This window comes from Notechis scutatus, chromosome 1, assembly GCF_049901735.1.
Source record: "Notechis scutatus isolate UNSWTSFEM ecotype Mainland chromosome 1, rNotScu1.2, whole genome shotgun sequence".
NCBI classification, from domain to species: Eukaryota; Metazoa; Chordata; class Lepidosauria; order Squamata; family Elapidae; genus Notechis; species Notechis scutatus.
This window is the reverse complement of record NC_142009.1, coordinates 126,067,140-126,095,084: the sequence shown is the minus strand read 5'-3', so window position 1 is coordinate 126,095,084 and position 27,945 is coordinate 126,067,140. Positions and strand designations below refer to the sequence as shown.

The 27,945-nt window shown below is 36.6% G+C and overlaps 1 protein-coding gene across 8 annotated transcripts in view; it reads right to left on the bottom strand.

Annotated features, from left to right (window-relative positions):
• The window catches only part of KHDRBS2 (KH RNA binding domain containing, signal transduction associated 2), a 451,754-nt gene that overhangs the window by 276,691 nt on the left and 147,118 nt on the right, over window positions 1-27,945 (bottom strand). For all 8 annotated transcript variants that reach the window (XM_087945325.1, XM_087945319.1, XM_026665139.2 and 5 more), the window contains exon 3: window positions 9,221-9,337. In XM_087945325.1, the coding sequence (XP_087801451.1) occupies window positions 9,221-9,337 (117 nt within the window). The remainder of the gene's footprint in view (window positions 1-9,220; window positions 9,338-27,945) is intronic.

The following is a 27,945-nucleotide window of genomic DNA, read 5'->3' as shown; positions in this document are numbered from 1 at the left end:
TGATCACGTGATCCCAAGTCACTGCAACCATCATAAATACATGCCAATTGCTACAAGGGTCCAAATTCTGATCACGTGACCCCGGGGATGCTGCAATGGTCACGCATGTGAAAAAATGATCGTGAGTCACTTTTTTCAGTGATGTTATAAACACTGAACAGTCACTGAATGAATGATTGTAACTCGAGGACTATCAATACTACATTTTATAATGCCTCTTGGACTGGGGGATAGCATGTTAACCAACTACTGGATGTATGGACTTGTTGAATAAAGTAAATTTGATTATTGATAAAAGGGTTCAAAATCAGGAAATATGAACAGAATCTTCTGGAATGCAATGACTGCATTTGAAAATAGACAATTGGCATATTGTTGGAAGGCCTGAAGGACTAGGTTAGAGTTTTGTGAAGAAAATCTAACTACAGATAGTCCTTGAATTACAACTGTTCATTTAGAGACTGAAGTTACAAAGGGACTGAAAAAGTGACTTAAGACTGGTTTTCACACTGTTGCTGGATTCTCATGGTCATTTGATCAGAATTTGGGTGCTTGGCAACTGGCATCTATTTATGACAGTTGAACTGTCCCAGGGTCATGTGATCACCTTTTGTCACCTTCTCAGCTGACTTCCCACAAGCAAAGTCAATGGAGGAAGGCATATTTCCTTAATAACTGAATGATTCACTTAACAGCTGCAGTGATTCTTTTAACAACTGTGGCAAAAAAAGATCATAACATGGGATGCAACTCACTTAACAACTGTCCTATGGAAATTTTGGGCTTATTGTGATCATAAGTCAAGGACTACCTGTATGTGGTTGACATGATTTGAAGGCACATAATGAATTAATCAAAAAGTGGACAAGGGAATTACCAACATCGCCCAGTTAAAAGTCTATAGCGATTCTCCTTCCATTCCCCACTATCTTGTAAAGCTGAAGAAGCTTCTTGGATGAGAGGCAAAAAGTTTTCAAAGAAAAAACAAGAAAGTCCAGTTGCCTCCTGAAAAAAAAGCACCTTTGGGATTGCCCAGTTAGTGCTCATTGTATTGTTGATGAGAAATTAACCATAAAAAGTACATTAAATTATGTTAATAGCTTTTAAAGATTGCAATAATGTTGCACACCTCAATTCTCACTGTGTCTTCAGAAATGAAATGATAAATCACGCAAAGTTTTCCTGAGAAATACAGTCATATCTGAGAATATACACAATTAACTGCAAGGAAGTTAATTTTTTCCCCCTTATTTATAAATGATTACAAGCTGAAGTAACCCACTTTCTTTAAAACTGTTACCGAGGAATAAAAAATTACTTCTGATTGTACCATAACTGTGCCAAGATGAAGTTCTAACAATAAAGATTTATTGATCCTGGTTAGATATATGAAGAAAGGATGTTACGGTACAATGGCAATCAATAAGAAAAATAATTTAGAGGCTAATCAATGTGTGAGAATAATGCAAGAGAATGTTAATCCCTCGTGGAGATATTACGAACACATATCTGGGTTACATATCTAAATTTCACTCACAGTTTCTCTATTATGTTGATCAAGAATCCGAATTGCAGAGGACTTGAAATTGCTGTTGCTTGGAGTTTGGCTTTTTTTTTTTTTACATTACTATTCTATTTAATTGTCTGCACTGTAATTTAATGTAATGCAGTCTCTGCAGTGGCAAGTGCAAAAATTTCTTGTAACACTAACCTATTAAGGCATATTAAAAATATTTATCATGGTTCTCAGGAGTACAGATAAACACAGCACAGTGGAAGCTTTAACATAATTGCTCCAAATAATTTGAAATGGCCTTTTCTCCATTTATCTATATGAAAAAGTTGGAAAACAACAGTAATAAGACAAAACACAGCAATATTAGAAATAAATGTTTGTGGAGTTCAGGGCAGATAATTCCGATATTCTGGACTATAAATTATGATTTTGCAGAAATGCGGAAGGGGATGGCAATCAGGGAAGAAATATATTTCTCAGAGAGCTCCTAGCCAACCAGCACCATAAAATGTCAACTGTTTATTCATATTTTTGTTTCTATTATTTCAGACTCCCCCCACTTGCATTACTTTACTTTATTTAAATTTCTGATGTAACTTTAATTAAGCCATTCTTCAGACACATACAGAATTTGGCGAGTATAGAGGGTAAATATTTCTGTCTCCTGTGTAGACAGAATATTTCTGTCTCCTATGATTTTTGCAACTATTAAAGGAACAAGAGTCTTCCAACTTCAAGTAAAAATGAAAGGATCTTTGTTATTGACAGGTTTCTTTGAGGTTTGACTTACTTTATATCCTTAATTCAATTAACTGTAGTGAAAACTGTGTCCACAATGTAACTGGGCACTTTTTTTCATATTGCCTTTCTATAATATTGTCTTCATTGAAGACGTGCTTTGGGTGCAGCAATTTTTATTAAGAAGGAAAAGGGCTAGACTGCAAAGTAGACTAATTCATACATAAACGTCAATATTTTATGACTAATGTTGAAAGTGATCATAGGTGGGCTTGAATTTGATTTCAAATATTGGGTTTTAGTGTCATGGAAATTATTGGGCAGGCTTACCAAGATGTCACTGTACACTAATTAGCAATCGTTGTGATCAATTCATGAAATCTGGGTACTATTCAAAAGCATTGTTTTAATTTACATGATCATGAGATTTACATACTTATACAGTTTAAGACTGCTCTCCTAGAAATAATTGTTATGAATATCCTTAATGTTTAATAGTTGTGATCACCATGTGGCAGTAATTAGAGGGTTCTCAGGTATATGCATTATCATCAAAATGAATGTTACTCCAATGAATGTTACTCCATATATTTGTAGAATGTTCCTATTATTAATAGGAAAATATTTTGTACAGGTTGATAACACATTAAGAAATGTGTATCTTTTATGCAATAGTCAAACTTCTAGATTTCCATTATCAAAATTATGATGTTAATATTTGCTTTATCTTTTGAACTGGAATTCAAAAGATCTTGTTCCCTTAATAACTGCAGATTAATTACTTCCTGTTTTACTTGTCAAGTTTCTTCCCCCACATTAAAGCTGGAAGATTCATTTGGAACATATAGAAGGAAACTCAAGATTGAGTTGAATTCTCAGGAGAAGCTGACATTATTTATTTGTTTGTATCCCACCTGTATTATTTTTTACAGTTAACTTAAGGTGGCAAGCATATCCAACATGTCTTGTTCCCTCCCATTTTTCTCAAATCAACAGCCCTGTAGATGAGTTGGGTTATGAGGGAGTGACTGGCCCAAAGTCACCCAGCCATCTTTCATGGCTAAAGCAGGACTTAGCCAGACATCTCCCACTTTCTAGCCCAGTGCTTTAACCACTGGACCAATCTGATTCTCAGAATTATCAAATTCTGCAGCCTTACCACTATTTAACATTCTCACGTATTTTATGACTTATTTTTCATCTATTTTTTTTACATCAGCATTTGTAGCATTCATTTTAATTTTATTTATCAACAATTTTTGGGGCCCAACTTTTAATACTTTTCATTGTACCACCTGTGTTTTTTCTTCCTATACTTCTCCTTTTACTCTAATTGTTTTCAGTTCTTTTCTTCTCAAAATCTCCTCTTGGTACCACCAAATCATGGTCAGTCTCACATTGAAAATCTCTCATCACCCTTTGGTAATTATTTCTGTCTTTCATCAGAAACAAACAATCATATTTTGGGGATTTGTAGTTATTCTTTGTCACATGTATGAATGAATAGACTTAGGTTTCAACCATCTATTCAAAGCAAATAGAATAGTTCCCAGATACTTAATAATTACCACTTTCATTCTATCATGGATCCTCAATGTTCCAATCACATTTTCTATACTCTTTCATCGTCTACCTAACCATTGATTCATGTCACTTAGATAAATCTTTTTTAATTTCAAGATCACAGTTGCTTATCAAAGCGCTTCCTGTTTACCCTCAAATACGTAGCAAAATATAGAGGAGTATAACTGTCAGTCACAGCTAGTATTTGATGGCAAGAATATCACTTACTTGGGTTTGATTAAAACAATTATTTATTTGCATATACATGCATATATTGAATGCCACATAATTACTAACCTAAGGTGTTACCTTGCAAAACACAGTTGCAAATATTGTGAGTGATTGAAACCTTGGAAAACACTATTCATCACAAAGTGATTCCTAAGCAACTATGGCTATATATAATTCTAATTGTAATCAAATTTCACTTGTGTTTATGGTCTAATTGCTTCCTTACATCACATTCTTCCACACTGCTTGAAATCCTTTTGTGAAGAGATAAGGTGCAGGTAGAGAAGAAGGAAGAATAGCTATTTAGTCACGGGACGTTTAATTCCCAAAGAAGAAGCTTGTGACAAATTTGTAAGGAGATTCTGGTCTAAAAATGGCAAGCATCATGCAGTGCAGGAGACAGGATGGAAGTGCCTACTAACAGAATATAATAGAATAGCAGAGTTGGAAGGGGCCTTGGAGGTCTTCTAGTTCAACCCCCTGATTAAGAAGACAAGCTTATATCATTTCAGACAAATGATTTTCCAATCTCTTCTTTAAAATCTCCAGTGTTGGAGCACCCACAACTTCTGACAGCAAGTTATTACACTGATTGATTGTTCTATTAGGAAATTTCTCCTTAGTTCTAGGTTGATTCTCTCCTTGATTAGTTTCCATCCATTGCTTCTTGTTCTGCCTTCACTGCTTTGGTGCTTTGCTATTATTTCAGTCTGTCCAAGGACTAGTGTTGATACTGGCTGCTTTATATATATATATATAAAGGGTACAATTTTCTCCTCTTCCACCAGGCATAGTTCCATCATGATAAACAAACTGCAGTGAGTTCATGAACAATCTGCAATTTAGTCCCTAAAATGTTTGAATTACATTATTTAGAAAAGCATCAACATTTATACATCAATTCCCATGTCGCTCATTTAGGCTAAGGGGAAGAAACATTTTGCATTTCCCTCCAAATGTCCATCCTTTTTATGTTTTTTTTTCTAAAGACAATCCCTTTCTGTTTCATGCTGAACTCTCTGGATACTCTTTGCAATAACAGACAATAGAGTCAGTTCAAGGCCTTCTGTTGTTTGTGACAGAATAGCAAATGGAGCACTCTTATCATTCAAGTCAAGCAACCTAGCATCCAAGGTTGCCCATGTTACTGTGCTGCACAGAGAGAAAATCCCACAAGCATCATCCTCTTTATTAATTGTTTTAGTAAAACTATAATAATTTGCTGCCCCAATGTGGGACAGAAAATATGTTGATTTCTCTTTACCAAATGGTTCTTAAGATGAATATTGAATTGACATTATATGATATGTTTCTCATGAATATATCAGAGAGTGAATGCAGATGGAAGGATTTGTTCTTTCTGGTAAGCCTTCTCTGCAACTTCATTCATTTCAAAACTCTGTAGAGTCAAATTTGGCCATCTGTGAACATTCTAAGTTTGGAATGGCCATTTTGTTTTCTTGTAAAGAACCAATGTGTAACTTGCACACGTCAGGTGGAGACAGATCCTAACCTTTGTACAACACTGTAGCTCAGATTTTACTCATAACATGCTATTAGAAAGAGAGAAGGGCATATCCATGCTTATAATGTAATTTTAGTTTTAAAAGTCCAGAAATTTTCCCATGGATTGTACTCAAACATCAACTACCCAGATAGACATACTTCTTGACCTACAACCATTTAATTAGTGACCATTTGAAGCTATAATGGCACTGAAAAAAGTGACTTATGACCATTTTTACGCTTATGACAGCATCCCCATGGTCACATTATCAAAATTTGGATGCTTGGCAATTGGTTCATTTTTATGATAGTTTCTTGCGGTCTTGTGATCACTTTTTGCAACCTTCCAACAAGCAAAGTCAACAGGGAAGCCAGATTCACTTAACCACCATGTTACTAATTTAACAATTGCTGTGATTCACTTAACAACTGTGGCAAGAAAGTCGATCAAATGGAGCAAAATTCACCTCAAATGGAAATGTTGGGCTCAATTGTAGTCCTAAGCTAAGGATTACTTGTACTTCATCTATCAATTATTCTTTACATTTGTATTTCCTATTTTATCATGAATTCAAGGAAGTGTTTATATCTCTTCCCTCTTCCAATCATATCCCTAGTAATTTGGAGAGCAACAATTGGGCCAAATTTATGATCAGATGTTGAATAAGGGTTGAATTCAGATCTCCCTGTTCTAATTCCATGCTCTAACTTCTACATCACACTCCCCATTTTTATTTTATTTGAAGTTGGTTGTTTTTTCCTATGAATTGTTCAACAATCATCATCAGTCCTCCAGATTATTAACAATATCATTACTTGTTTAGATGATCCTTAGCTCTGCTGTTGTACCTGGCACCCTGTGCTTTGTATGTTGTCCAGGAACTTGAGGACACAAAATCAAGCCAGAATAAGGAAAGAACTTAGCAACAAATCACACATTTCTATAGCATATTACAGGAAAAAGATGTATTTGACTTGAAGAGAAATCAGAGTATTGTAGCAAATTACAGTAAGCCACTGTTGGATTTAGTAAACTACCATTTACTAAAGATAAATTGTTTTATTCACTGCTTCCATGCAAATACCACATTAACACCCCCCCCCCCCCAAATCTTACTATGGCTTAATGTGGTATGTAAACCCGTCATCATGGCTAAATGCTACGTATATATCTACTCACTATGAGTTATTCAACAACAATAATTCAAAAAGTCATAATTTGGCTTTGGATCTATCCTAGGACCAATATTTACTTCACATTTGGGGGGCTGGCCCAAGATGTTTTCCTGCCTGTGCAGACAATAGGACAGTATTATTTTTTTTACTACACTAAATAGCAGTGTTTCAGTCAGAGAACAGGGAACCGAATGACACAAACTCAATTCTCAGATAATTGGTCAATATTTACTCACTACACCACCAAATTGCTAGCCATTCCATAGCAGCTGGAGCTGGAGGTGACCAGTCTACTTTATTTGCCTTTTTATAAAGCAATCTTATTTTGAAAATGTTGATCGGGTGAATTTGCTAACCTCTACCCACTTACAGCAACAATACTACACGGGATGTTTCATTTTGTTAATACATGTCTCAGTGTGTACAAACACACACATAAACACATACACATATATATCTACTAGGCTCAGACACACAGAGGCCTCTGTTTTGAAAAAGAAAAAGAAAAGAGGCAATTCTGGATCATGCTGTAGCAGGAAGTAGACATTAATGATTCACTTTTCTCCCTGTCTCTTAAGGCAATTGTTACATCTCTTATTATGATGTTTTAACTGCTGAGATAAATGACAAGGTTGACAGAAGGAGAGAAAGGAACCACTACAATGTCAGTAATAACTGAGTAGAAGAGATAAATATGCCAGGCCTGGTATGTACCAATCCAAATGAGTGAGTAGAATTAATAACCACATATGAGACTTGGTTCTGCATTTTCCCTTTTGTGCCATTCCCATGGCAGGACTGAGGAATTAATTTATTGATCTGAAAAACTACATTGAGTAATTTAGTGTAGGATAGATAGATAGATGATAGACAGATAGATACTAGATAGATAGATAGATTGATAGTAGATAGATAGATGATAGATAGATACTAGATAGATGATAGACAGATAGATAGTAGATAGATAACTAGATAGATAGATAGGTAGATAGATAGATAGAGATAGTAAATAGATGATAGATAGATACTAGAGATATAGAAATGGATAGATAGTAGATAGATGCTAGATAGATACTAGATAGATGATAGACAGATAGATGCTAGATAGATAGATAGATAGTAGATAGATAACTAGATAGATAGATAGGTAGATAGATAGATATAGTAAATAGTTGATAGATACTAGAGATATAGAAATAGATAGATAGTAGATAGATGATAGATAGATACTAGATAGATGATAGACAGATAGATACTAGATAGATAGATAGATAGATAGATAGATAGATAGATAGATAGATAGATAGATAGATAGATACTAGATGATAGATAGATACTAGATAGATAGATTGATAGATATAGATAGTAAATAGATGATAGACAGATAGATACTAGACAGATAGAAATAGATAGATAGTAGATAGGTAGATGATAGATAGATACTAGATAGATAGATAGATAGATAGATAGATAGATAGATAGATAGATAGATAGATACTAGATAGATAGAAATAGATACTAGATAGATAGATGATAGAGAGACAGACAGACAGATATTGCATAGCTTTAAACTTGATTGAGAAGAGATGCTGTACAGATAGTCCTCGACTGAAAACCACAATGGGACCACAGCATATGTCATTAAGCAACATGGTTGTTAAGTTGAGTTGTGCCCAATTTTATGACCTTTTTTGCTATATTGTTAAGGAAATCATAAGGTTATTAAGCAAATCCATTGACTTTGTGTGTTGGAACCCCCACCCCCTTTGAGAATGTTGCAAATGGCACCCACATAACCCTGAGACACTGCAATTGCCATACATGCATACATTCCAGTTGCCAAGCTTTTTGGTCATGTGATTATGGGAACACCATTGTTAAACAAATGGCAATAAGTCAAGGACTACCTGCAATTCAGGCTTCCGACTATTCTGAAGTATCTTGATGCAACTGAACCTGAAGAAAATTTTCAGGCTGAGACTATCTACTATAAATTTCAAGAAATTTTTAATACAGTTCCAATTTGAAAGCATACAAATGCAAGTACATGAATAGTACCACTTCAGTGGGAAGGAACCTTGGCATATAATCATTCTGGGTACATGACATGGAAGTGTTTTTGGACAAAGCTGGCTCCCTCAGCTAGGAAATAGAGATAAGTACTGCTCCTTAGAGTTAGACATGACTGGACAGTGGAAAGCTTCACCTTTTGTCTTTAATTTATTTCATCTAATAGGAATTCTAAAAGCATGACTGCAAACCCAGTAAGATCTTATACACCTTGCTCTTGTGCACTAATAATAATAGTACAGGTATGAGCACATAAACCCTTTGTTTCTCTGGTCTCTGTGTAGCCCACTAACCACAACACTGGTGGTCATAATTTCTATATTAATTTCTTTTTCAAAGTTATAATCTTCCAAGAATAATATTTTGAACTGTTTTCATCTTCGTTTGGTAAGATTGGAAATTAAGACTTGGGTACAGTACCTTGGCTTTGTCTCTCATCGAACCTTTACCAAGGATAGACATTTTTGCACCTGTTTCCTCTTGTAATCTTTTTAAGGAATTTCCTCTTGGACCAAGGAGTTTGCCCACAAAATTAAACTAGAAAATAAAGAGAAAAGAAGGGATAAATATTAGAATTTTTTTCCTTTTTGAAGTGCAGCAGTAGAGAAATCCTGACCAAGAAGAGAAGATCCAGAAATATCATTTCTCTGCAATCCCAAATCAACTGTATTTTATTTATTCACCTCATAGCTATCCTACTTCATTGTAATGATTCTTGACTGTCTACACAATATAAAAAATAATTAAAGCATTCACTGTAAATCACAAAATCTTGCACAATATAATGATACAATAAAACAAAATAAGAGGAAAATTTAAATGAAAGATGGCAGTCCATCAACTCAATAGAACGCTGTCTAAAATAACTCATTTTTGAACATCCTCCTGAATAATACTGGGGAAGGGACTAATCTGATCTCTGCTTGAAGGCTGCTGCCTCCTCATTTCCCAGAACTATAGTTAATCCAAGGAGTTTCTTTCTAGATCATCCAGTCAGCCAATTCTATACGTATGCAAAGTGGCAAGGAGGAGCTTAATCTTTCCTTAATAATATCTGGACATGCAAAACTTTCCAAATTATTTTCAAAGCCATTCACAAGTAAATTAACAAGCATACCACTTATATTTATATTACCAACTAATAGATATATCTACAAATTGCTTAATATATAAAAACACCTTTCTCTTATGTTTCTTACCCCAACATATTTAAGTTAGTTAATGAAACATGAATGCGGTGATCATATCCAACAATACGATATCAATAGCACATGTCTATCTGTCTATCTATTATCTATCTGTCTGTCTATCTGTCATCTATCTGTCAATTTATCATATCCAACAATATATCAATAGCACATGTCTGTCTGTCTATCTCTGTCTGTCTGTCTATCTATGTCATCTATCTATCTGTCAATCTATCATATCCAACAATATGATATCAATAGCCCATGTCTGTCTACCTACCTACCTACTGACCATTTACACAGGGGAGCTCAACTATCTACATTGCATACATCAGCTTTGGTCTTGAGCGTCTCTGCAGCAGAGTGCAGGTAGTCCTTGACTTACAACAGTTCATTTAGTGACCTTCAAAGTTTCATCAGCACTGAAAAAAAGTGACTCATGACTCTTTTTCACAGATACAACCTTGCAGTATCTCCACGATCATGTGATCAAAATTAAGATGCTTGGCAACTGGTTCATACTTATGACCGTCACGGTGTCCTGGGTTGTGTGATCCCCTTTTGTGACCTTCTGACCAGCAAAGTCAGTGGGGAAGCCAGATTCACTTAACAACTTGGTTATTAACTTATCAACTGCAGTGATTCAACTGAGGCAAGAAAGGTCAATACAATAGGGCAAAATTCATTTAGCAAATGTCTCCCTTAACAACAGAAATGTTGGGCTCCACTGTGGTCGTCAGTCAAGGACTGCCTGTATGCTGCTTTAGTGTAGGATCCACCTGCACATGTGAAACAAGTTGATATCACCATCAGTGAAGCAGTATGCTTAGTGAGAGATTGTCTCAAATCTACACCAATTGAGAAAATATATCCTGTCACTGGCATTGCCCCCGCTAAGGTCAGGAGAGAAATAGTAGCAGATGCCAAGAGAATTTAAGCAAGGGAATGTTCCTCAACATCCTCTGAATGGACATAGGCCCCAAGCCTGCCGACTCAGATCTAGGAACAGCTTTAGAGCAAGAACAAACATTCTTGAGGGTACACCTGAACAAAATAGAATTAAAAGATGGAGGAAGGAAACCATTAAGCGGGGAATAACAGTATAGGAGGATATGGCTGAAAGATCTGGCCTCCCTTATACTACTTGGAGGTGAATAAGTGGAGAGTTGGAATGCCTAAACAGAGGCTCTTAGCAGATAACAACACACTATGTAAATGTGGTGAGACACAGAGCCTGGCTCATCTACTGGTATGTCAGCTACTACCAGAAATATATGCCGATAATTATTTGTTCTTGGCCAACAACAAAGCCAAGAAGGCGGCTTCATTCTAGCAAATTAAAGTTTGATCCAGACACGGAAGAAGAAGAATCTATTATCTATCTATGAGATCAATTTATTTTCCCAAAAAATTAAATAGTGCATTGCAGTAATTATGCCAGTCTTTCATGAGTCATTCACTGGAAATAACCAGTGAAATAATCAAAATCCAGATTTCCTTTCAACAGCAGTTTTAAAGAAGTCAAAGAAAGAGGAACCATCAAATGTCATTTCTTTAAACTGATTTGCCATTTTCTATTTACTGAGACAGCTTGAGCTGAACCATCTCCATTTCTGTGCTGAAGTCACCATTCCCATCATTCCCAGCCGGTGAGGCCAATCAGAGAGGGACAGAATATCAAGATTAGCAAACCATCAAGACCTACCATGGCCCATTGCAGGCAACTCCTACCATGCCTTCCCTACAAAAGAGATGGCTATCCGGGCCACAGAAATCCAGCATTTCCTGAAGCAATTTGTGGAACAGTTGAACAATTATTACCATTAGCTAGTTTTGCTTGATATTCAACCAAAACCTACTTTGTTTTAATTTAAGCCCATTCTTTACGTTGTAATTTATAGCAACTTCAGGAGGGACATCAATTCCCCCCACTCCTAGCATAAATAAAACCGGAAATATCCATATGACAGGTCATGAATTACTGCTTCACAACAATCAGTTCTTTCTCTTCTGCTCACCTGCCAAAAGCTGCCAGGAAATTTTTTACTGACTGACTTTCAACTTGAAGGGCTCATACTGTGCTAGAGGAAATTCAAATTCTCCCCAAGATCTTCGGGCTACAGAAGGAATCAATAGCCCCCTCTTCTCTTCTCTCAGTTAGCTGAGAATTTCAGTCTCTCTGTTTTTGGTATGAATATCACCTAAATTCAAATATTTCCTCATAAACTACAGGTAGTCCTTGACTTACAGCAGTTCCAGAGGTGGGTATTCAGCAGGTTCTGACCAGTTCTGGAGAACCGCTAGCAGAAATTTTGAGTAGTTCAGAGAACCGGCAAATACCACCTCTGACTGGAAATTTTACAGTATCCTTTCCCTGCCACGCACACAGAACTGGTAGTAAAAAAAAAAAATGAATCCCACCACTGAGCAGTTCATTTAGTGACCATTTAAAGTTACAACGGCAATGAAAAAAGTGTCTTATGACCATTTTTTCACACTGAGGGCCATTGCAGTATCCCCATGGTCATGTGGTCAAAATTTGGCTGCTTGGCAACTGGCATGTATTTATGACAGCTGGGGTGTCCCACAAGTCATGTGATTCCTTTTACGACCTCCTGACAAACAAAGTCAATGGTAGAAGCCAGATTCACTTAACAGCCATGTTGCTAACTTCACTACTACAGTGATTCACTCAACCAGTTTGGCAAGAAAGATTGTAATATGGGGCAAACATCATTTAGCAACTGTCTCACTTAGAAACAATGGTTCAATTGTGGTTATAAGTCGAGGACTACTTTTAGTGTGAAATAACGTGTGTTTTTTAAAAGAATCAGTTGTAGGAGAACGTAAAAATATGTTCATCTTCATTTCAATGCTGTACAGCTAATTTAAAAAAAAATGGAAAAAAAATTCAGCAAAGTTTCATGAGCCATTTCCGTTCATTCGCATATTTTGGCGATCTTTCTCCAATGTAAATTCTACTTCCATAGAAGCTTTCTTCAAAAGAATTGTTCTACCAAAATTTGGGGGGTGTTTATTATTTTTATAATGCAGGCATCAATCACACTGTAGTGATGTAATATTAAGAAAGAAAGAAACCAGCCCCATTTAATTTTAAGCCAATGTGGAAATTGTTATAATGCAAAGTCTATCAATGGTTTTATGAAGCATTTTTAATTACCTGATCAGCTTGTATTATGTATTATATATAACCTGGATGACACTCAAACTGGAAGAAACTTAATTATTTCAAAAACTGTATATCAAAATCTAATTATAGGATGCACTATAACTCATTGGAATTTTGTTATCATTAATAGCAATTATAATTAAGGCAGTACTTACATAGTGATTTGCATGCTCGTAACGCAATGCAAACATTAATTTTCTTATTCAAGTCAGACCTATATTCAAAAGAAACTACTTATTTTAATTTTACTGATATGCTCTTGCTCATTAGCATATCTTTAAAGAGGCCATATTCACTTGCAAACAGCTCTGTTTCAACAGAGATAGCTTAAAAACTTACAATTTCCCCAAAACTGTGTGAGGAAATGGGTTGAAAGTGCTCGCGTTCCTTTGCAACATTACAATTATTAGAAGTGGGAATAAGTCTTGCGTCTCAGAAGGCTTACACATCAGCTATCTCAATTAATCAAGCATTCCTCAAAGAAACATGTTCCTCTTTGATATTCAGGAGTCACATGATCCACAGTAATTACTTTCTTCAAGGGCCATTGCCTGATCTGCAACTATAGATCCTGTAGAATACAGTGAGAAGTATAATAACAGAAATATAATAATAATAATAATAGTAAGCAAACAAAGATAATACTAATAGGCATCTTGAGTACAATGCCAAAATAACTGAAGCACTAGATGAACACCATCGATATTGACAAAGTCACTATCAGTCAATCGCAAAAGGCAGTTTTACTTTACAGCTTACATCCTTTCACCATCAAACAACAACATCTACCCATCCCACCTTCTTGGGAAGGATTCGATAGGTGGGTAAAAATGCCAAATCCAGTCTAAACATCTGGATGACTGTGTGACCAACCCTAATATCGTAATAATAAATGATAAGGATTGTGTTGGACCGATTATGTTTAGCTTTGAATTCAGTATGGATAGTTGAGTTTTGTTCTACAATGTTCTCAATTCCTGATGATGCACTGGAATATATTATTTTTATATGTTAGATCCACATCTTCAAACCTGCTGTTCAAAAGGATGATTTACCAGATGAGGTTTTTCTGCCTCTCTGGAAGAGAGAGAGAAATGGAGACCATGACACCGTAGAAATGATAGGATCAAAATACAACTTCCACATTAACTCATATCATGTTAAGTTCACATAATGTGCTGGATCATGCAATTTCTTCTTGCTTGATGGGTGTTAATTGAATATATTTGATGATTCCATGAATATGGCTTATCCTTATAACTGTAGAGTTGTATTCTGACATGGACCAGTTAGGGTTAGTATGTACCATGTTGAGTTTTCTTGATCAAAAATGGAAATTAAATATAATGTGTGTGTGTGTGTGAATGAGTGAGTGCAGATGTTGTTTTTCGATGGTGAAAGGATGTAAGCTGTAAAGTAAAACTGCCTTTTGCGATTGACTGATAGTGATTTTGTCAATATCGATGGTGTTCATCTAGTGCTTCAGTTATTTTGGCATTGTACAAGAGAGAGAGAGAGAGAGAGAGACAGACAGACAGACAGACAGACAGACAGACAGACAGACAGACAGACAGACAGAGTGTATAATGAATTTCTGGTGTCTTTTTAGCAACAATTCAGAAATGGTTTCTGAATTGACTTCCTAATCCAGTCTGAACCTTTGACATTTCCTAATATTGTCCTATCTGAACATTAGCTAGGTCCAATATGATTTTTTGAAATCTGTCAAAGTAGCCAAGTGTAATACCACCTAGCTGTGTGTGCATAGTCACACCTACATATACACATACTAGACCAAAATTGAGTTCCTGTGTCTCTCTCATTTACATTTTTGCATTGCAAGTAGAAAAATGTAAGTGGTTCCTTGATGGAACATTTGTTCCTTTTTGAGTGGTGTTGTTGAAGGTAATGCATATTTTATACCACAAAATATTTCCCTAGTGAAAAAGTACTAGAACATGTCTTCTTGCAATAAAAAGAAGCAAATTGTTTTCTGTATTTTATATAGATTCACTCCATCGAATACAACAAAACTTCATCTAAAATATCTTTATTTTGGAGTCAGCTTCACACCAGTTTAAACAAAGCTTGTACCAAAGCTTATATAAAAATAAGCATGCTTAGAATTGCTTTTAGTGAAATATGTGTATTTTAGTGGGCCTATCTGAAAGGAGAGACAAATAAATTCTGATTTATAAGAGTAAGGTTAGACTTTTTGATAGCGTCTACTCTAGAAACAATTATTTCATCAGTTGCCCGCTTTATCATTTCCAAATATCTTCCGTAGTGAAAAAAATACAAATGGGGATTTTAAAGGCTTAAACAACAACAGCGGCAAACTTTCGGACTAAGATCCTCATCATCTGTAGAAATAATGACATAAACACTTAGGTACTTTTGTCTTTCTCAGCAAGCTTTGCTTTGTTTTTGTTTTCCCTTGTAATCATCAGCCCTTTAATCTAGCATCTGGTTCAATATTTCTTTTTTCTTTTCCCCCAGAAATTGACTGTCTTTAGAGTTCCATATGGAGCCTTTCAAAGATGAAACTTGTGATTCTCCATTGTCCGCAAAGACAGCCAGGCTTTGAAATGATATGTTACATTTGTCTGTCTTCTGGGACACATTATTTGCAATGAGCATCAGACAAGGATTGCCTTTGTCAAAAACTTTGATGGCCTTGTGTGGTTTCCTTTTTTTTTTAAACCAACTGGAGTTCAAAGAAAAAATTACCCTTAAAGAACCATTACTTTTTACTTTATTGCTTTAGTTTCAAAGCCCAAACTTGCCATTTGGTTTTTTTTTCCAATTTAGCTTTAAGCCCTCCCTCACCTCACCCCAGCTCTCTAGGTGAGCTGGATGTTTATTCCCAGAATCTCAAGGCAGCATATCCAAAAATGTGTTAACTGGCAACTGTGAGAATTGTAGTCCAACACATCTCAAGGGCAACAGGTTGGAGAAAGTTGCTGCGTAGCAAAAGTTTGTTTATAAGCAGCTTCTTCAATATGAAATCCCATAGTAGCATGGGAATGGGGAATTATGCAAAGCTATGAGTGGTGCCAAGAAGATCAAGTAAGAGAGGTTTTCACATTCTGCCAGCCACATCTTTTATTTCCTTCTACTCTACTTCTAGGGTGTTTTTAAAGTTGGAAAGGCTCATGCAACTGGCACTGTTTGCTTCACTGTAAGAACATCAGAGTTCCTGACTGCTTGAGAATGCAACATGCACACAGCATCCAGGCAACTGTAGACATCTGTGAAGAGACTCAGAAAAAATGATTAGCACTTGGCCACTTTGGAGTAGTTCAGTGTTTTGGGCTTAGGAACCAGGAAACTGGTTGTTCTAGGCCTCCCTTAGGCATGAAAGGTGGCTGTTGTTATGAAGAATAATAGCAGGTAGGAGTGTTAGGTATATCGGTGCCTTGAGCTGACAAACAAACAAACAAATAAATCTTTAATGCATTGAGTATATGACCCTTATTGACATTGTTATAGCAGCTAAAATATTAAATAAAATTTTAAAACCTCCATAATATGTCATTCCGCTTGCAAATTATAGCTTTCCACATGGTGGAACAGGGGGGAAAAATTCAAAAACAAAACAAAACATGGGATCAGAAAGCCTTAGAAAACAGGTTGCTTTATTTAAATGTCAGACAACATAAATTCCTTTCAACCTTCATTTGAAGTATTTTAACAAATAGATATTTATCGGAAATTTTTAAAAAGACAATAAATAAAGATTATGAAAATTATTCTAAAGCAGAATTATATCGCTTCTTTTGTGTGACATGATGTATGAAAGAAGAAGCTTCAAAGACATTTTTGCTGCTCAGCTATAGAATTAAAAATCTAACAATTCCCTCTTGGATTAGTTATCTTTATTTCTGATTCAATTCTTGCACGTTTCTGCTTATGTAGTTGAAATGACAATCCTGAGTACTAGAGAAGTATATGAAGAATATGGAGAAGTATATATAAAAGAGATGTAAGAAACTTTAGTGAAACAGAGGGTGGGGGAGGTGAGAAAGAAACTCAAGATCATCATTTCTTAATTATTTTTAGTATACCAGGGGACAGAGGGAAATTTGGTCAGGGTTTCAAACTTCTGTTAGTGTACCATACAATAATAGAGTTCCAGTGGTCCTTGTGGTGTTTGTTTTCTGACCTGGCTCATCTGAAAGGCAGATAATACACTTGGCAGTGTGTGTACCTGGCTTTGAGTCTGTGTTGAATCCTGGCAATTGATTGCAATTTTCTTGGCAATGTTTTTGGAAATGGGTTGCCTTTGCTTTCTTCCTAGGGCTAAGAGAGAATGACTGGCCCACCTGGCTTCATACCTAGGGTGGAACTAAAACTCATAGACACAGAAGAGCAACAAAGATGATTAGGGGACTCTCAGAGGCTAAAACATATAAAGAATGGTTGCTGGAATTGGGTATGTCTAGTTTAGTGAAAAGAAGGACTAGAGGTGACATGAGAGTAATGTCCCAATATCCAAGCAGCTGCCACAAAGAAGAGGACTCAAGCTATTCTCCAAAGCACACGAGGGTAGGACAAGAAGCAATGGGTGGAAACTAATCAAGGAGAAAAGCAACTTAGAACCAACAGTTAGAACAATTAATCAGCGGAACAACTTCCCTCCAGAAGTTGTGAATGCTCCAATATTGGAAGTTTTTAAGAAGAGATTGGATAACCATTTGTCTGAAATGGTATAGATTTTCCTGCCTAAGCAGGGAGTTGGACTAGTAGACCTCCAAGGTCTCTTCCAACTATTCTATTCTATTCTATTCTATTCTATTCTATTCTGTTCTATTCTATTCTATTCTATTCTATTCTGTTCTGTTCTGTTCTGTTCTGTTCTGTTCTGTTCTGTTCCATTCCATTCCATTCCATTCCATTCTCCCAGTTTCTACCCTCATATCTTACCCACTTCACCAAACTGCCTTTCCAATGTTCTTTACGGGAAACAAATCCTTAGAGATGACCTGCCCACTTAGTGAATAAAATAAATAAAAATTGGGGCTGTGGGACAAAAACCATGAAAAAATGTGTGAAATGGAGTAGTTGGAAAAAGAGGAGAAATATAAAATATATTAAAATGATATCCAGAACTCTTTTTGTTTTTGAATAGTTTTTCAGAAATTGAAGCAAGGGTTGTTCCTATCAGGGGTGGGATTCAACTGGTGTTACTACTGGTTCGGTGACTATGTTTTACACGCTGTGCGCCCATGTAAAAAACCCATTAGCTGTGCCTCCCGGACAGCTGAAAAGCACTGCGCGCTGGTGCAAAGCGTTTGAAAAACCTCTTTTTCCTGCTTTTTCAACCTCAGCTATGCCGCGCAAAGCAGCAGAGGTTGAAAAAGTAGGAAATGAAGGACAGGTAAGGGCCCTGGCGGGCGGGTGGACCAAGCAGCAGCAAACACAGAACCGGTTTGGTGTCTGCTGCTCTTCAGAGCTACCGGTTCTTTAGAACCGGGAAGAACGAGTAGCATCCCACCCCTGGTTCCTATACAGGTAGTCCTTGATTTACAACTTTTCATTTACTGATCATTCATTGTATTTCTTATATAAATCCATGGGGAAAACACACACACACACACATGACACATTAAATCAATACTGGACAGAAAAGTGCTGGAAAAATTCTGATTTCCCCACTACTCCCAAATGATGCTTATGTAGCCTGTAATTGAGTTAATCTGAGCTGCCCTCCAGATTCCTTGCAACCCTCTCAACAAATCTGCATTCATTTCCATAGCTGAATTGAAATAAATTATTCATTATGAAAATGGATTTTTCCAGCTAGAAATAATATTTATTTCATTATTAAGGAGCAACACGCATGCTTAAGATCCCATTCAGCACAAGGCTAGAGTGAGGAATAATATATGCTTTCCTTTGTGTGCATAGCCATTTAATAGACATTTTAGACATTTTTTCTTCTCATTGTAAGTTTTGGACCAGCTAGTGATGATCAGTGGAAGAACTCCTCAGTGATCAGGGTTCCCACCCATCCTTTGGGGGTGGGTGGGAAGAAGGAGAGTAGGGAGGAATTGTGAATCCTACTCTGATAACTGATGATTGCAGTAAAAAGCATTCTAATTTGCTTTTATATAATATTAGTCAGAGGGGGGAAAGCACTGAGAAGCTGCCACAGAAGGATAATTACATGTTTGCGATACTGTATTGGAAGAGATTCATTATAAATATAAAAGAAAGAAAAAAGCAAGATTTCTTTTGTCATAAACACAATGGTGTTACAGTGATGAGTGTATCTGTTTTAGAGAGATGCATAGTATTAAAATGAGGGGTATTCCATTCACAAATCTATTCCAGATTTATATAAGCCCTACCTGGAATGCCTATTAAATATTCAATTTTTTTGAAAATGAGAGAAAAGATTAAAGGACACACAAACCTTCTTCCTTCTTTCATTCTTTAAACATGATTTGAGGAAAAGGAGTCCTGCAGCCCTAATCATTTGGAGGCTATGGTTTGCTTCTTCAAAATTATTTCTTTCAATGGGCAGTTGGGAGAAAAATTCCACTTAGCAAATATTTTTGTGGTAGCTATTATCCCTCTTCTCAAATACCAAGTAGGATCAATGTTGTCAATCCGGCTTTTCCATCTCTTTCTCCTTGCTTTTCCACAGTTATTCTATGGATTTTCATCCATATTGGCCCATCTCTTCTGCTCTTCCATACTATGCATCTGCTTTAATTTTGTAGCCACTTCCATTTTGACCTCCAACTCTGTTACTTGGGGGCTGTGTAACTAGCACATGGGAGTAGCTGAAGAGGGAGATGTGACAACAAAGGCCAGGTGCCTTATAGAATAGCATGCTTATACAGGTAGTCCTCGGCTTACAACAGTTCATTTAGTGGCCATTCAAAGTTATAACAACACAGATATTAGTGGCTTATAGCCGATTTTCACACTTACAACCATTGCAGCATTCCCATGGTCACATGATCAAAATTCAGAAACTTAGCAATTGGTTCATAATTATGATGGTAGCATGTCCTGAGGTCATGTCATCAGCTTTTGTGACCTTCTGACAAGCAAAGTCAATGGGGAAGCCAGCTTTACTTAACAACCATACTACTAACTTAACAACTACAATGGTTCACTTAACAACTACAGCAAGAAAATGGGCAAAACCCACTTAACAAATGTTTCCCTTAGCAATATAAATGTTGGGCTTCATTGTGATCATAACACGAAGACCAACTATATAAGGAAAATAGGACAAGGTGCCATCCTTCCTCAGTTGTATAAATTGGGCAGAACCTCTTAGCAACCCACATTTTTCTCAAGAAGAGAGAGAGAAATGGTAGATTTCCAACCAGGGAGGAGGAGGAGGAGGAGCTGCTGACTGAATTTGAGGTGGACAGCCACACAAGTCTGAAGAAGGATATGGGGACGTATGATTAGGAGGAAGGAAAAGGAACTGGAGAATGCAAAAGATACTGGAAGAGGCTGTTACTTGCATGGAGTGGATTTCTTTTGTGCAGATGGGTGGGAAAAGGCAAAACACCAAAGTATGGGCAATTTGCTTTGAATGCTGTGAGGTGTATGGATGTGTATGTGTGTTGTGTGTAATTGTAAAAAGAATTGGGAAGAAAGTATGTTGCCGAACCCAGCCCATTTTTCAGGCTAAGGATTCAAATTAAAACATCCCTGAAAAACTGGCTCTGTATCTATGTCATCCCTTGCCTTGGAGGGTTCCTCCATTGAAGGGGAGAAAGAAGCAGAACATCAGATTGTGCCTGCAGATGCACACCTTCTAATGGAACTGGCCAAAGACTGGGCAACTTATCTTAATGGATTACATCCCCACATGCATAGACCCACATACATTCCAAAAATGAGAATCCTCCTGAGGGTGTACCATATTTCACAATGTCTCCAGAATAGTCTTGTGTCCTGGCAGTATATCTACATAAAAGCTGTTACACTTTTTGCTGCTGATGAAGAGGAATCCAACAGGGAGATGCAATCAGCCTCTGAGTTGCAAGGCGTTGATTTTGCAAAACAATTCAAATATCTCCTCAAGGTGACGAGATCACACAGTTGACCCTGGAGAGGGTCTTTTGTGTTACCTCTTGTATATGCTGATCTTTAAAAGTTTGATTGGATAGTCTCTTGGATAGTCCTTTTTGCGTGGTGATTCAGATTTGTTTCTGAGCATCACTATCTTATAATGAAACAAACAAACAAAAACAGGAAAAGGAAAAGAAAACCCTGGGAGTGAGTGAAAAGAAATATAAGCCAATTAATATTGCTGGGAAGGACATTTTAAACATGAACATATAAACAGCTGTTGATATTAAATGAGCATGAAAAAAGATGACCAGTGTTAATCACACAATGAGTGAATGTGGAAGAAACTGTAACTGATTCTCTTTTCCATTCTGACAACTTCTAGGATCGAGCCTTTAAGCCTTCCCCTCAACCAAGGAATCAATCCTGACTGTTCTTTAAAAGGACAGATACTGAAGCTGAAGCTGGAACAGTTTGGCCATCTAATGAGGACTCCTTGGAAAAGACCCTGATGTTGGGAAAGACTGAAGGCAAAAAGGGAAGGAGACAGCAGAGGTTGGCATGGTTAGACAATGTTATTGATACAATGAACATGAATTTGGACAAAGTTTAGGAGACAGTGGAGAACAAAGTGCACTGGCGTACTATGGTTCATTTATTTATTTATTTGGTTTGTCAACTGCTTACAAGATAATAGGTATAAGTACAAACATAGTTATGAATACATGGATACATATAAGAAAAATAAAAAAAAACAAAAGAAACAATAGGACAGGGACAGTAGCCACATTGGTGCGCTTATGCATGCCCCCTACAGACCTCTTAGGAAAGGGGTGAGGTCAATAGTAGGCAGTCTAAGGTTAAAGTTTTTGGGGTTTGGGGAAGAAACCACAGAGTCAGGTAGAGTAATCCAGACATTGACCACTCTGTTGCTGAAGTCATATTTCCTGCAATCAAGTTTGGTGCGATTAACCTTGAGTTTGTATCTATTGCTTGCTCTTGTGTTGTTATGGTGTTGTTAAGCTTGCTCTTGTGTTGTTGTGTTGTTAAGCTGAAGTATTCATTGACAGATAGGACATTGCAATGTATGATTTTATATACTATACTTAGATCGGACTGAAGATGGTGTAGTTCTAGGTTTTCTAGGTCTAGAATTTCAAGTCTGGTGGCATAAGGTATTCTGCAAATATTCTTGTGAAATATTTCTGGACTTTCTCAACTGTGTTAATATCAAATACGTAATGTGGGTTCCAGACTGATGAGCTGTATTTGAGTATTGGTCTAGCAAATGTTTTGTATGCTCTAGTTAGTAGTGTAATATTACTAGAGAAAAAGCTACGTAAGATTAGGTTAACAACTCTTAACCACTTTTTGGCTATGTAGTTACAGTGGGCTCTAGCACTTAGATCATTAGAGATGAGTACTCCAAGATCCTTAACAGAGTTTGGATCATCAACAAGGTCTTGACTATTCAGCCTGTATTTTATTTTCTGATTATTTTTTTGCCAATATGTAAGACAGAGCATTTATTTGTTGAGATTTGAAGTTGCCATTTGTTTGACCATTCTGATACATAGTCAAGATCTTTTTGTAGGGTAGCAGTATTGTCTGTGGTATTGAACAGCTTTACATCATCAGCAAAAAGAACGCAATTGCTCTTAATATGATCACAGAGGTCATTTATGTAGAGTATGAAGAGAGTTGGTCCTAGAACACTGCCTTGGGGGACACTACTATTGACAGGTACAGAATTTGATAGGACGCTCCCAATTTTGACTATTTGTTGTCTGTTTGACAGGAATGCTTCTATCTAGTTATGTAAGTGTCCAGAGATACCGTAAGATTTTAGTTTTAGGAGTAGTTTGTTGTGTACCATGCAGTCGTGAAGACTCAAGCATGATTTAGCAACTAAGCAACAATAACAAAACAATAACCAAGGAAACTGATTAACTGAATAGGCAATTAGGTCAGTCCAACCTACATCAAAATACAATAAAATAAAGATAGCAAATTTGGGGCAGTTCCACAGGCAAGACATCCACTGTGGATCAGCCACTCTAACAAACAGCATCTTGGGTCTTTGTGATATCCCATTATTTAAAAAAATAAATAAAGGACTAGGCACCAGAGCATGCATAAAATCTTTTTTTTCAGTGTCTTCATTACAAGACAACAAATGATATAGTTCTAAGACACTCTGCATTTTCCTTTTGTTTCTGCTGCTAAAAGGAAACAAGCATGCCTGCCATTATTCAATGGTAAGTAAGCTGGGTACATTTTAAAACAATTCCTCCTTCTCTGAAAGCTTTACTGGAATTCTTTCATTCTGTATAAGCAGATCAAGGTCCCTGCTGACCTGCAAATGAAAGCTAATCAATGTTCCAATGTCTCCTAACAAAATTTAGTAGAGCATATCTGAAAACAAATACTGTAAATCAGAGACTTAAAGAGCAAAATTAGAAAAAAAAGTATAAGAGCTCATAAATATCTGCCTCCTGAACATAAAGTGGGTTCCTATAATCTCCCTCCCTTCTTCCTTTTGAAAACACTACAAAAAAGGGGGGGGGGTTAAGTTGTAACACTCACCAGATCCACTTGTGGCACATCCAAAATAAATTGGAAGACCGCATGAGTCACTTTTGATTTTGTATAATACTATTTAACAATTGCAGCCCAGTAAGCTTGTGACTGAACTCTTTGGTGTGGGGAGGGAAGTTTAGCGCCCTTCAGTTCTTGGAGTTTTTATGTGCTGTACTGCTCTAGAAGCATTTCTGAGAGATAGGACTCAAAGAAATATTGCATGTAGAAACTCCAGACTCCAGCCATGATGGCATTTCTAGAGCAGTCATATAACTTGATTGACATATTATTGACACCTGTTGCTTAGGGCTTGATCTTTTGTTTCTTAACTGAAAGGTCTTTTCTAATGCATCCTTTGGCATTATAAACAGAAACAACATACTGTATGTGAGATTCAGAGTTATCAAGATATAGTAAGATAATTTTTAAAGCAATTATGATCCACAGGTTATTTCCTTTTAGGTTTGTCACACAGTCAGATGTTTAAATTGGATTTGACAGGCAGATGTTGATGTTTGATGGCATTAAAGGTATCATTACAGAATGTAAGCTGTTCCAAGTAAAGGTGCTTTCTGCAGTTGGCTGGTGGCTGTTTTGTCAATGCCAATGGTCTTCATTGTTATGGTCCATCACACAGTCTGCCAAATGTTCAGACCGGATTTGGCATTTTTGTCTACATATCGAGGCATTTTCAAGGACTTGGGATAGGCAGATGTGGATGTGGCAGTGGTGGGATTCAAATTTCTTAACTACCAGTTCTGTGGACGTGGCTAGGTTGACATGGTCTGGCTTGGTGGGCATGGCAGGGAAAGGATTTATTTATTTTATTTATTTTATGTTATTTATTTATTTTTGTCAATTGCTTACAAGATAATAGGTATAAGTACAAACATAGTTATGAATACATGGATACATATAAGAAAAAAAAAAAGAAGCAATAGGACAGGGATGGTAGGCACGTTGGCGCAGTTATGCACGCCCCCTACAGGCCTCTTAGGAAAGGGGTGAGGTCAATAGTAGACAGTCTAAGATTAAAGTTTTTGGAGTTTGGGGAAGAAACCACAGACTCGAGTAGAGTAATCCAGACATTGACCACTCTGTTGCTGAAGTCGTATTTCCTGCAATCAAGTTTGGTACGATTAACCTTGACTTTGCATGTATTGTTTGCTCTTGTGTTGTTATGGTTGAAGCTGAAGTATTCATTGACAGGTAGGACATTGCAATGTATGATTTTATATACTATACTTAGATCGGACCGAAGACGGTGTAGTTCGAGGTTTTCTAGGTCTAGAATTTCAAGTCTGGTGGCATAAGGTATTCTGCAACGAGTAGAGGAGTGGAGAACTCTTCTTGTGAAATATTTCTGGACTTTCTCAACTGTGTTAATATCAGATACGTAATGTGGGTTCCAGACTGATGAGCTGTATTCGAGTATTGGTCTAGCAAATGTTTTGTATGCTCTAGTTATTAGTGTAATATTACCAGAGAAAAAGCTATGTAAGATTAGGTTAACAACTCTTAATGCCTTTTTGGCTATGTAGTTACAGTGGGCTCTAGCACTTAGGTCATTTGAGATGAGTACTCCAAGATCCTTGACAGAGTTTGGATCATCAACAAGGTCTTGACTATTCAGCCTGTATTTTATTTTCTGATTATTATTTTTTTGCCAATATGTAGGACAGAGCATTTATTTGTTAAGATTTGAAGTTGCCATTTGTTTGACCATTCTGATACATAGTCAAGGTCTTTTTGAAGGGTAGCAGTATTGTCTGTGGTGTTGAATAGCTTTACATCATCAGCAAAAAGAAGGCAGTTGCTCTTGATATGATCACAGAGGTCATTTATGTAGAGTATGAAAAGAGTTGGTCCTAGGATACTGTAAAATCTCCATTCCCTCCCCACTCCTGGGGGAAGGTTACTGCAAAATCCCATATCCTCCTCACCCCACTAACCTGCTTTCCAGCTCCATTCTCCTGTGCAGAGCAACAAAAGAAGACCCAGTCGATCAGCTGGGACTCAGGAGGCAGAGAATAGATGGGGGTGGAGCCAGTCAGAGGTGGAATTCCAAACTACTCAAAATTTCCACTACTGGTTCTCTAGAACTGGTCAGAACCTGCTGAATACCACCTCTGGTTCAAGAGTGTTACAGATATTGTTGAAGAAAAGTAAAGCTGCCTTTTGCATTCGACCAATAGTGATTATGTCAATGCCAATGGTGTTCAAGTGATGGTCCAGTTGTTTTGGGATGGCACCCAAGGCACCTGTCACTATTTGTGCTACCTTTTTTTTGGTTATTGTTACTATTGTTATTATTTTGCATTAGCTCATTGGGAGGAAATTAAGTTTACTACATTGTAGAATTACTTCTCAAATATTTGGCATTTGACCATTAAAAAAATTGGGTTATATCATGCTTGGATTGCACAAAAAAAGTTAAGTAGAGGTAATCCTTGACTTATGACCACAATTGAGACTAGATTTTTTTTTTTTTTTTTTTTTTGGTAAGCAAGGCAGGTTGTTAAGTAAGTTATAAGTAATTTTGTGAATCATGTGGTTGTTAAGGGACTCTAGCTTGCCCTATTGACTTTGCTTGTTGGAAGCTTCCTGGGAAGATTGGAAATGGCGATCAACTTTTCCTGGGATGCTGCAACCATTGTAGATACATGCTGATTACTGACACCTGAATTTTGATCATGTGACTATGGGGATTCTGCAATGGTTGTAAGTGGAAGGATCAGTCGTAAGTCACTTTTTTCAATCCATTATAACTTTAAATGGTTGCTAAATGAATGGTCACTAAGTTGGGGACTACCTGCACATCTTCTCAGAAAGACACCCATGTACTTAACAGAAAATTGTCAAATCTCGTCTTTAAACAGGCTTTTCATTGGCAGAGAGGCAATTTTAGATAATAAAATCTTCTATATCAGGGGTGTCAAACTCGCGTCATCACAACGGCGTCACATGATGTATCGGGACTTTTTCCCCTTCACCAAATTGGGCGTGGGCGTGGCTGGTGCATGATGCATCCAGCCCATAAGCCATGAGTTTGATAGCCTTGTCTAAATGGTCTATGTGTGAAGTAAAAGTTAACTTAATGATATATTTAATTATGACATCATTTTTATTTTCATGGGAAAAAGTGTTATAGTATTATTGTGGGTTGCTTTGTTTCTCTCATTTTTGTTTTTTTATATTACTATTATTATCTTTTAAATGTCTTTCTTTTTTTAATTTAATTGTATTATTTCATATTTTTTATATACGTTATTTGTTTTTGAGTAACCTGGAATGGCATTAGCGGGTTTTGGTTTCAGTTGTTATCGTTATTAGTGCTAGTAATTGTAGTATTTAGTCCTGTGTCTAAAATTCAGTAAAATGACATTTAAAAACAGTGAGGCCATAAATAAATAAGTAAAGCAACCCTTAACAAAGCTTTCACACATAAATTAGCTCTGAGATGCCCTAGTGTGAACAGGAATTGCATCTCTCCTGACAACCCCAAAAAAATTCTTTCTGCAATGGCCTGCATTTATTGACAAGCTATACATGGGCTCGTCTCAGCCTCTGCCTCTGTTGACACAAAAAGCTCATTTGAGTGCTTCAAATTAACATAATCATTGAGAAATAGCGCAAGACAAACCCAGAAGGGTTTCTAATAGAATTAGTGCGGTTTCTAAGGCAAGAATCTATTTTTAGTAAACAATCAATGCAATTGTATCTGGATTTACAAGTCAGATACCTTCAGCTTATCAAAATATTCCTTGTCTCTTTCAAATACATCTCAGCCTATTAAATACTTCATTAAATTCTTGCCATCCATTACAGAAATAGAGTTTTCCTGACAGATCAGATTATTATAAATGTTTCAAAGGAAGATAGGGAGTTTGTGGATTTTTTTTTAATTTACTTAAAAAGGATTTTGCTCTGTATGTATATTCATAAAGACGTCAACTAGAATAATGTTGCAATTAGAACTATATATTAATCAGATGTTTGAAAGCAAGAATAGTCACAGAAGGGATCATGTCTTTGAACAACAGGTTTCTGGAAAGTAGGGGTTAACTAATATATCCTAAATTATTACATCCACATTTGGAAACACTTGAATGATTCGATATTGTACAAGGCTTAGAATGCAAATT